The 12,554-nt window shown below is 40.4% G+C and overlaps 1 protein-coding gene across 1 annotated transcript in view; it reads left to right on the top strand.

Annotated features, from left to right (window-relative positions):
* LAMA2 (laminin subunit alpha 2) overlaps positions 1-12,554 on the top strand; it is a 1,029,834-nt gene that overhangs the window by 801,430 nt on the left and 215,850 nt on the right. The window contains 1 exon segment of the mRNA XM_040350410.1: positions 6,178-6,388. Within this exon segment, the coding sequence (XP_040206344.1) occupies positions 6,178-6,388 (211 nt within the window).

Below are 12,554 nucleotides of genomic sequence, written 5' to 3' on the forward strand. Positions count from 1 at the left end.
CTGCCGAGAAACCCGGCCGTGTGTACACTTTCGGCCGAGGAAGCCGACGAGGACCTCGGCGAGGAAATAGAGAACATGTTCTCTATTTCCTCGTTGTTCTATGGGAGAACTCGGCCCGCCGAGCTCCTCGGCGGCTCCAGGACTGAACACGCCGAGGAACTCGATGTGTTTGGCACGTCGAGTTCCTCGGCCGTGTGTACGGGGCCTCAGATGTAACCACTTAAACTCCAGGATGTCGTATGATGTCCACCTATGGAGATGTGGTTAAGGGGCATGGTAGGGGGTGTCCTATATCATCATACCTTTGCTAATAGGTGTCCCTCCCATATCAAAAAGTTGGGAGGTATGCAGTAGTGTAGAGGAGTACCCATTTTTTTACCATGTTGAGGTGCAAGCCCTTTTAACTAATTTTCCCACAACTTCTTGTTTTTTTGGACACACCCTGCTAGTATAAATTCTTTAGCTTCCCTCCCTAAGCAGCTCAGGCATTCCACACCTGATCAGGCAGAGATAGCTTGGCCAGTGATCTAAAGTCTGGTGTGAGAGGCCCTCCATTGTCAGACCTTCTTCATCAGACCCAGCTAATTGAGAAGTCCCTTTCCAATTTCTAATAATAAAAACAAAGGGCCAGATTCACAGTGGATATACGACGGCGTATCTGCTGATACGCCGTCGTATCTCTGTTTCTATCTATGCGACTGATTCATAGAATCAGTTACGCATAGATATCCCTAAGATCCGACAGGTGTAATTGTTTTACACTGTCGGATCTTAGGATGCAGTACCGCGGCCGCCGCTGGGGGGAGTTTGCGTCGTAAACCAGCGTCGGGTATGCAAATTAGGAGATACGGCGGATCCACGACGGATTTTCGCGTTCACTATGTCGCCACTAGTCTAGTTTCCCGTCGCAAAGTTAGTCATTTTTTTTTTTGGTGCCCTAACTTTAGTCAGCAAGCGTATTGCTGTCTAAAGTATGGCCGTCGTTCCCGCGTCGAAATTCAAAATTTAACGTCATTTGCGTAAGCAGTCTGGGAATACGGAAGTACGCTACGGGCGTCACCGTTCGAAAAAATGACGTCACTTCGCGCAAAGCACGGCGGGAGTTAGGAAACAGAGCATGCGCAGTAGGTCCGGCGCGGGCGCGCGCCTAATTTAAATGTTAGCCGCCCATTCGATTTGGCCCGCCTTGCGCCGGACGCATTTACGATACACCGCCGCAAGTTTCCAGGTAAGTGCTTTGTGGATCGAGCACTAAACCTGAAAACTTACGGCGGTGTAACTTAAATGGCTTAAGTTTCCAAAGGCGCAATTGTACGTGAATCTGGTCCTTTGTTCTTAGGTCTTGAATCCCTCTATCTGTTCCCCTGTGCTAGAGGAATGTTGTCTGTGAAGTCACGAATAGCTGTTTGTGTTCTGAACTGTTTTACTGTTTAGTTTTTTCATCTAGACTCCCTGTTGGTATAGAATTTTATAGATACAATGCTATATAGCCATTGTGCCCTGACTGAGTTACATACATTTCTTTGACGAGCACACATTTGTGCAGCTTTCATAATCTGATTTATATTTTTCTGTAGCATATGCATACTCTTTGCCATCTTGAACCTGTTTTGCATTAATGCTTCTAACTTGCAACCTGTTTAGTAAACTTCCTGTCTAATTACCTTTAGGTAGAAGGATTACTAAAGTATAAAAATTCATAGAACTTTTACAATAGGCTTAAGCCCCGTACACATGGGCCGAATGGCAGGCGACATCGGCTGGTTCAATATAAACCGGCCAACATTCGGCCCGTGAGTATGGCAGCCAGTCCGACAGAATCCGTCCAGCCTTTTGTCGGACAAGCATGCTGGAAAACCAGCAGCCCGACTGGCTTCTGATCAGCGCTCTCAGCCAATGGCTGAGAGCGCTGATCAGAATATTCTGGTGGGGGGCCGTCCCCCTGTCAGAACTCAACAGTTCAGCGGGGAAGATTGCTGTACTAACATTGGATCGTTCAACCTGCTGCGTTGAGTGGAAAAACTCATAGCGTGTACCAGCCTTTAGTCACTTCAAAATTGCAACCCCAAGTTGAAGTAGAAACAAGTATGAACATAACTTGGAGTGCAGTATATTATAAGACAGGGCAGGAGACTCTACTTGCCATCTATGGTCTGGTTTTCACCTATGGCTAATTTTAGAGAACCATCAAAGAAGTACAAGTATAATAGAGTGTGACATAAAAGTAATACAAAAATAACATCTTGGAGATGATTTACTAAAGAATGAAAGGTTGCTCACTTTGTGAATGTTAGCTGGAAATATGATTCTGTGTTTAATCTGAATACCCAATCATATGCAAGGCAAATAAAAAAATTAAAAAAATATTAAAAAAATCCATAAAAGCAAATACAGCTTCATCTTATCTCAATGAATATTATTTGTAGCATGAACAGTCTATAGTCCTTTAGTATAGAACCCTACTGAAAAATACTGTTTCTTTGTTTCAAAATAAGATTGTGGGGCAGATCCACATACATCTGCGCCGGGCCCAGCGTATGTAAGATACGCTACGCCGCTGTAACTTACTCTGCTTTTGTTTGAATCCTCCATGAATTTGCGCCGTAAGTTACGGTGGCGTAGTGTATCTCTCGCGGCGTAAGGGCGCGGAATTCAAATGGATCTAATGGGGGTGTGTTTTATGTTAATACGTCGTGACCCGACGTAAACTACGTTTTTTTGGAACTGCGCATGCGCCGTCCCTGGGGGTATCCCAGTGCGCATGCTCGAAATTAAACCGGAACCCGCCAATGCTTAAGACGGTGACGTCATTCTACGCAAATTCCTATTCGCGAACGACTTACGCAAACGACGTAAGAAAATTCAAAATTGTATGCGGGAAGGACGGCCATACTTAACATTGAGTACGCCTCAGTATAGCAGCTTTAACTACACAACGGAAAAAAAAGCGATGGGCCGACGTACGTTCGTTGATCGCCGTAAATAGCTCATTTGCATACTCGACGCGGATTACGACGGGAACGCCACCTAGCGGCCGCCGAAAAATTGCATCTTAGATCCGACGGCGTATGAAGACGTACGCCTGTCGGATCTAGCCGAAATGCCGTCGTATCTTGTTTTGAGGATTCAAAACAAAGATATGACGCAGGAATTTTGAAATTACGCTGGCGTATCAATAGATACGCCGGCGTAATTTCTTTGTGGATCTGCCCCTGTGTACGTAAATGGTAGTCCCCTTGGTCTTCATAACAAAAAGGGAAAAGGGTAATTTGTATTTTTCTGATGCTCTACTTGAAACTATACTAGACAACCTAGAAGAACAATGTCTGGGGGATTACATGTTCGTTAATAATAGTATTCACTAGTGGTATATATGTATTTTGCATAGATAAAAAGTGAAACAAACATTCACTTCATGTTCAATGCTCACCAACATGTATTCTCCATGTGTTCCTACTATGTTAATTTCTTTTTAACAAGCTACATTGACAAGATAGAGCCCAGAGTTGCTTGTCTCTCTTTAGCAGATAGCTAGTACAGTTCTTGTATGGAAACTTTTTTAGTTTAATGGATCAAACCATCATTTGATTTTTAATAGCATACTTTAGCAGCCCAAACATTGACAGTTAGAAAGAAGATCCTGAACTGGCAAACAAGATAATTTGTAAGTCAGAAACCACCTATGCAGTAATTCTGAAGGCATATTGACATTCTGCAGATGAACTACAGCAGCCAGATAAATACACAGATAAAATACATATAAGGGAACGCTTTCATTTGTCTGTCCATTCAGTTACACAGCTTTGCTACACAGCACAGTCCTGGAGACCTGGGTTTTCTATAATGCGGTTAGAGAACATTTGTGTTTCCTGTTTCATATTCTGTCTGTGACTGGACAGTAAAAGGAGACACACCAGACTGATAAACTTTGCTCTCTTCTCCTATCATCATATTTACTTTTTAGCACATGAGCACTGTAGCTCAATAAATGGCTCCTGGTGCTGCTTCTCCCTCCTCCAATCTGAGCTGTTTAGACTATTGCAAGAGGTTGATTCCACAAAAAATTCAGGTACATGAGGTACTATACTAACAAAAAAAAAAAAAAAACACGTTTTGATGTATTAAAGAATATGTAAACGCCAAATATATTTTTATCATGATTGGCATCATGTCTAACTGTATACAGTTTTCTTAAGCAATTTTTATTGCAACACCTTTACCCTGGCATCCTGCCAGTGACAGCACATTATTTTGCAAGCTGAAAACATTAAACCTTTGTCTTGCAACTAGTAATCATGTCAGCCAGCAGTGCCAACTTTTATGCCCTGTACACACGATCGGTCAATCCGATGAGAACGGTCTGATGGATGTTTCCATCAGTTAACCGATGAAGCTGACTGATGGTCAGTCGTGCCTACACACCATCAGTTAAAAAAACGATCGTGTCAGAATGCGGTGACCTAAAACACAACGATGTGCTGAAAAAAGTTCAATGCTTCCATTTGATTCTGAGCATGCGTGGATTTTTAACCGATGGACGTGCCTACAAACGATCGTTTTTTTTCCTATTGGTTAGGTATCCATCGGTTAATTTTAAAACAAGTTTAAAATGTTTTGATCGATGGATAAATAACCGATGGGGCCCACACACGATCGGTTTGGTCTGATAAAAACGGTCCATCAGACCGTTCTCATCAGATTGACCGATCGTGTGTACGTGGCATAAGTTTGGCTATTTTTCAAATCTCGCAGATGAGCAGCCCAACTAAAGGTGCTTGTGCAGCAGAATGACAACACTATTGCTAATTGAGAGGTGGTGGCTTATGCCTTGTAAACACAGATTTTCCGTCGGGATAAACCCTGATGGATTTTCAGACGGAATTCTGTTCAAGCTGTCTTGCATACACACTGTCACACCAAATTCCAACCATCAAGAAAACGGTGACGTACAACACTATGACGAGCCGAGAAAAATGAAGTTCAAAGCTTCCGAGCATGCGTCGACTTGATTCTGAGCATGAGTGTTTTTTTCTTTCTTCGGCGTTCCCTACAGACGAACAGAATTTTCGATAGAATTTTTAATTCCGACGGAAAAAAGTCAGATGGGGCATACACACGGCCGGAATATCAGATGAAAAATTTTTGCCTGACTTTTTCCATCAGAAATTCCGATCCTGTGTACAAGGCATAAGTTGTCAGCCTACAGCAGGAAAAGTCATACCTCCCAACTTTGTGAGATGGAAATGAGGGACATCTACTAACAAAAGTATGTAGGCTTAGGACACACACCTTGCCACGCCCCCCTTAAAGGAGAACCCTCCCCTCCTCCAAAAAAAGATTAGTTAAACCCACAAGTGCTTTTTTACCACTATTATTCCTTTATACTGGTTTTGAAATTTACAAATGTAGCAATTTAGAATTTGGATGAAAAGTTTAGCACTGGGAAATACTTTTTGAAAGATAAATAGTGCATTTTATATACAACTATATAGATCAGACCAAAATGAGGGACAGGTGAGGAGGAATGAGGGACAGAGGGACATTGCTCCAAATCAGGGACAGTCCCTCGAAATCAGGGACAGTTGGGGGCTATGTAAAAAGCAGTTACTGGCAGGATCGACATGTAAGAGACTTTGTGACAGATAAACACTTTTTAAACAGTAAGCTTTGTAAACAGTGCTGCATGATGCCAAACATACTGTACAATAGATTTAGGCATTACATATTCCATCATAGACAGGACATAGGATGAAATTCATGTGTGTATTTTTTTTTATCTGCCCGTAGTTTAGCTTTAAAATAACTACATACAGCATACAATGATAATTTTTTAAGAATCTTCCCGATGTACCAGTATTTATCGGCGTATAACACGCACAGGCGTATAACACGCACAGGCATATAACACGCACAGGCATATAACACGCACAGGCATATAACACGCACAGGCGTATAACACGCATCCTAACTTTAAGAGGGAAGTTTCAGGAAAAAAACGTTCCACAGCCCCTTGCGTATAACACGCAGGCACAGTTTACCCTCTATTTTCAGGGTAAAAAGGTGAATGTTATACGCCAATAAATACAGTATACATTTTAAGGGGTTATAAGGTTTATTTCATCACCCTTCCAAAATGTTTTGACTATTTCATTTAACTTTATGCTGTTTTCATTGCAGGGCAGCAGAAAGTCTTCTTAACAGGGTTAAGAAGCTTTTTCAGGATCCTTATAACAAAAATAATGAGTTAAATGACGGGGCAATGAACACATTAATGCAATTTCAAGAAAAACTGAATGATGTTTTAGATATGCTCCGAGAAGCCCGGGGGAAAATTAAAGAATCTGATCATTTATCTGCCATCAATCAACGCAATATGACTGCACTGGAGGTACTGAAATTATTACTCTTACCAAATAAGTTTCCTTCATTTCCATTTTGTGAAGAATATTCTTTTAACAGTAATCTTATATTAATGAACACAAGGACTGCATATGGTCTTGCATGTACATGGTTGTACACGAGTATGGCCAATTGCTTTTTTCCTTTTCCTGCCTACGCACATTTGCAATACTGTATATGTATTATAACTAATAACACACATTCAGCAGTGGTTATTAACTTTAATAAATGCCCTTCCTTGACTGCCAGCTATCAATTAATTCTAATTACATACACTGTACTGTATATTATTAAATATTAAACAAAGTGAAATGGGGAGAATTTTAAATGAATGAAGATTTATTCCTAAAGGCATGGAAAAATTTGCACAGATTTTTTATGTCTCCTGTTGGATTGCCATATTTTTTATTTATAGTCCACAATCTAGTGAAGAAAGCAGTTTGCATTTTCTGTTTAGTTTTGCTTTTAGGATGTCATAGATGTGCCCTTCTTATTCATTAGGAAAACGGTTGGGAAATTATTAGAACATTACAGCTAAATGCAATAACACAACAAACACATGATTCTGAGCTGGCTGCAGAGACAGGAACATCCCTGGGATTAATGCAATCATTTTCAGTGTACATACAGCATTTGCTTCCTAACTCCCTCTTGTTAAAAAACAAACATATACAATTACATTCAGATCTGTAAAAAAAATCTTATTTTAACTTCTGATATACAATAAATAAATATATCTATTGAATACATGTATTGAATATATAATAAATACACACAAAGCCCACCAGGCCCTAAAATATAACTTTCATTGTACCATCAATAAAAAAATTAGCTAAAAATAGGCAAAAAAAAGTTTAAAGTTACTACATGTACATGTAGGTAGTAGATGAATAATAGAGATAAAGGTAGCAACTCAGAATAAAACGTTGAGTAAAAAAATGTACATAACGCCCATCCTCAGAATTAATGGTTACCTTGCAAAATAGCACAAAAATATATAAAGACCCAAATCCCACCAATTGAAAATGTTTTGCTCATACAAGGGCTTAGTTAGGAATAAAGTGAAATAAAGAGAACACAGTAATAAATTCCTCTGAACCTAGATAACAAGGGGGGCAAGAAAAAAAGAGGCAGAAGGGGCAGAAATATGTGGAATAACCAGAGTGATTTACCACTCAATCGCTGAGGAATCAAAATCAATTTGGATTTACAGGAACAAGGGGCAAAAAGAATCTGGATTTGTCACCTTGGAGAATCCTTTAAAAACTAGATCTGAGGGTATTTGTAAAGACAAATTGAGTATTTTCTTTTCTCCTATCGAACTGAACTTTTACCAAATTAGTGTTCTTGTATAAAAGAGCGATAAGCACACAGCTCCCTGCATATTTTTTCAACTTTTGATATTCTTTGCAAGTTTCTGTTAATAAGTGTATTCTGGAAAATCTGGAAAAAAAATGATGTATAGCCAGATTCAGAGAGGTTTACGCCAGCGTATCAGTAGATACGCTGTCGTAACTCTGAATTTGCGCCGTCGTATATTTAAGTGTATTCTCAAATTGAGATACACTTAAATGTAGCTAAGATACGACCTCCTTATTTACGTGGGGGTCATGCTTTATTCACATAAAACACGCCCACCTCTTCACAATTTGAATTAGGCGCACTTACGCCGGGACATTTACGCTACGCCGCCGTAACTTAGGACGCAAGTGCTCTGTGAATACAGCACTTGCCTCTCTAACTTAGGGCGGCGTAGCGTATATAAGATACGCTACGCCTGCCTAACGTTAGGCGTGTCTTTTTGAATCCAGCTAGTAACCTCCAATTGAAAATGTGCATGCTCAGAAGCAAGTTATGAGACGGGAGTGCTCGTTCTGGTAAAACTAGCGTTCGTAATGGAGATAGCACATTCGTCACGCTATAACGGACTGAAAAGCACAATGACTGAAAAGCGCAAATCGTCTCTCACCAAACTTTTCTAACACTAAATCAGCAAAAGCAGCCCCAAGGGTGGCGCCATCCGAATGGAACTTCCCCTTTATAGTGCCGTCGTACGTGTTGTACGTCACCACGCTTTGCGCAAGCATTATTTTTCACGATTGTGTGTAGGCAAGGCAGGCTTGACAAGAATCACGTCGAAAAAAAACGTTGTTTTTTCTAGACCATTTAAAATGGTTGTGTGTATGCGGCTTTATACTTCCCCACTTCCTCTGAAGTCTTTTGACTTCCCATATTACATAAAGAGCTTGCCAGACATTAAAACATGTTTTTATAATATTTACAAAAGCTGAATAGGTCGGTAGAACGGAGAAGAAGGAAGTCTGAGTAACTGGCAGGAACAACAAGTAATTTCTCTAAAGAGAACATTTAATAATAATAAAAAAAAAAAAAAGGCACATACACTTTATATTAAAGCAATACTAGGGAGTGTTTTTATTTACAACCAACTAAGGAACTATTGAGCCTTATGCTGCGTACACACGATCATTTTTCGGCATGTAGAAAAAAGTTTTTCCAACTTCATCATTAAAACGACGTTGCCCACACACCATCGTTTTTAACCACTTCCCGACCTCCTCATGTACATATACGTCAGCAGAATGGCACGGACAGGCACATGTACGTACCTGTACGTCCTCTGCTAGACGTGGGTGGGGGGTCCGATCGGGACCCCCCCCCCCGGTACATGCGGAGGTCGGGTCCGCTCGGGGAGCGATCCGGGACGACGGCGCGGCTATTTGTTTTTAGCCGCTCCGTCGCGATCGCTCCCCGGAGCTGAAGAACGGGGAGAGCCGTGTGTAAACACGGCTTCCCCGTGCTTCACTGTGGCGGCGCATCGATCGGGTGATTCCCTTTATAGGGAAGACCCGATCGATGATGTCATTCCTACAGCCACACCCCCCTACACTAGTAAACACACACAAAGTGAACACTAAATGTTACAGCGCCCCCTGTGTTTAACTCCCAAACTGCAACTGTCATTTTCACAATAAAGAATGCAATTTAAATGCATTTTTTGCTGTGAAAATTACAATGGTCCCAAAAATGTGTCAAAATTGTCCGAAGTGTCCGCCATAATGTCGCAGTCACGAAAAAAATCGTTGATCGCCGCCATTAGTAGTAAAAAAAAATAAAAATAAAAATGCAAAAAAACTATCCCCTATTTTGTAAACGCTATACATTTTGCGCAAACCAACCGATAAACGATTATTGCGATTTTTTTTTACCAAAAATAGGTAGAAGAATACGTATCGGCCTAAACTGAGGAAAAAAAAATGATATATGTTTTTGGGGGATATTTATTACAGCAAAAAGTAAAAAATATTGAATTTTTTTAAAAATTGTCGCTCTATTTTTGTTTATAGCGCAAAAAATAAAAACCGCAGAGGTGATCGAATACCACCAAAAGAAAGCTCTATTTGTGGGGAAAAAAGGACGCCAATTTTGTTTGGGAGCCACGTCGCACAACCGCGCAATTGTCTGTTAAAGCGACGCAGTCCCGAACTGTAAAAACCCCTTGGGTCTTTAGGCAGCAATATGGTCCGGGGCTTAAGTGGTTAAAAAATGCTCTAGCAAAGCGTGGTGACGTACACTATACATGGCACTATAAAGGGGAAGTTCCATGCAGGTGACGCCACCCTTTGGGCTGCTTTAGCTGATTTTGTGTTAGTAAAAGACGATTCACGCTTTTCTGTCTGTTACAGCGTGATGAATGTGCTTACTCCATTATGAACGGTAGTTTTACCAGAACGAGCGAATGAGGTTGGGGTAGTAGGTGGTGGCGCCTCCTGTTACATACGTGAAAAAATATATATGTAAAATGACAAAAACCAATGCTTAACCAATATATAGCTGTGATATAGTCCGCTAGTAATAATTAGCGTTATTTAAACTTTATATTATAAATGTGCAAAATCCGTGTTATGACAAAAATTATTAGGACAAAAAACATATATTATAAAAAAATAATAAAAAATAAATAAATAAATAAATATAAAAGTGCTCTGTGCTATGCTGGTAATAAACCAATAACATGTGCTGATACCAACAGTCCATGCAAAAGGAAAAGGAGAAAGTGCTTCGTGCTTCGTATGATATGCAATTGGCAGGTGTTCACTCTGTGCTCCCTCTTCGCATGCTCTGGTAGTTCCCTCACTCACCAGATCCAGGTACCCTCAAGGGGTGTAAAGCCTTCACAGTGTTAGCCCTGTGTCGCTCTCTGGAAACCTCCACTTATGCTCATTCAGTCTGGGGTATGGCTCAAAAGAGAGAGAGTGCCCTGGGCACTCAAAAGAGAAAGAGTGCCCTGCCAATTGCATATCATACGAAGCACGAAGCACTTTCTCCTTTTCCTTTTGCATGGACTGTTGGTATCAGCACATGTTATTGGTTTATTACCAGCATAGCACAGAGCACTTTTATATTTATTTATTTATTTATTTTTTATTATTTTTTTATAATATATGTTTTTTGTCCTAATAATTTTTGTCATAACACGGATTTTGCACATTTATAATATAAAGTTTAAATCACGCTAATTATTACTAGCGGACTATATCACAGCTATATATTGGTTAAGCATTGGTTTTTGTCATTTTACATATATATTTTTTATATACATCCATATATATATTTTTTCACGTATGTAACAGGAGGCGCCACCACCTACTACCCCAACCTCATTCATTTTTCACATTCCATCTAGGTGGAATTTCACATAGGGGCTGCCACCTATACTAATAGCACATACCTACTAGCAGCACCTTGGGAATATTAGATCCGTAGCGCGGGTTCTACTACCCCTCTTTTACCAGAACGAGCGCTCAGATCTCATAACTTTCTTCTGAGCATGCGCAGGTTGTTAACGTAATTTTAGCCCACACACGATCATTTTTTACAACCCGAAAAACGACGTTGTTAAAAAAATGCAGCATGTTCGGAAAAAAAAAATGTTGTTTTTTAGAACCCGAAAAATTATGTGAAGCCCACACACGATCATTTTAAATGACATTTCTTTAAAACAATGTTTTTTTCATGCCGAAAAATGATCGTGTGTACGCGGCATTGGTTCCAGAAGCATGCTGGAAATATCTGTCTGAAAAGTGTCAGAATTCCATATTATACTTATTCTATGTCAACTATTCAAAAAACAATGAAACCAAGCATTAAGCATTAAACACAGATGACTAGCATTTTTAAGTGGAAAGTTCAGCAATGGCAGCCTCCATGATTCTTACATGATAAAATCATTTTAATATAAAATATTCCTGAGAGAAATGTAGAAGTTGCCATTGCTGTATTTTCATGCTGCAAATGCTGATTGTCTGACTGTCATACTGACCCTCTGGTGTCAATATTGTGGGGTTGATTTACTAAAACTGGAGAGTACACAATCTGGTACAGCTCTGGAAAGAAATCAATCAGCTTCCAAGTTTTTTTGTCAAAGCTTAGTTGAACAAGCTGAAATTAGAAGGTGTTTAGATACTATGAACAGCTGCACCAGATTTTGTAGTCTTTTGTTTGAGTAATAAAACTCCTTTAAATCACTTATATGCAGTTAAGGTGGTTGTAAACCTCACATATGAAATATAAACAAAGCATATCGCTCTATAGTGTGTACTTGTCTCAATTAAGAGCACTTAGGCCTTGTACACACGGTCGGACCAAACCGATGAGAATGGTCCGACAGACCGTTTTCATCGGTTCACCGCAGAAGTGGCCTGATTGTCTGATGTGCGTACACACCATCGTTCCAAAAACCGATCGGGTCAGAACGCAGTGACCTCAAACACACGACGAGCTGAATAAAACGAACTTCAATGCTTCCAAGCATGCGTCGACTTGATTCTGAGCATGCGCGGGTTTTGAACCGATGCTTTCTGTTCTAACCATCGGTTTGAACCGATCAGGCAGCGGTCCATTGGTTCGGTTTTGAAGCATGTTTTAAAATTTTAGACCGAAGGAAAACAGACCGATGGGCTATACACACGGTCAGTTTGGACCGATGAAACTGAACCTCGGTCCATTCTCATCGGTTTTGTCCGACCGTGTGTACGGGGCCTTAGTGTCATTTCTGTCTGCTGTCATGTTCCTCTGTTATCAGCATGAGTCAGTTCTGACAAGTTTTCCTGAGACCAAAAGAAAAATGGTGACAG

Source organism: Rana temporaria, chromosome 4 (genome assembly GCF_905171775.1).
Source record: "Rana temporaria chromosome 4, aRanTem1.1, whole genome shotgun sequence".
Classification (NCBI taxonomy): Eukaryota; Metazoa; Chordata; class Amphibia; order Anura; family Ranidae; genus Rana; species Rana temporaria.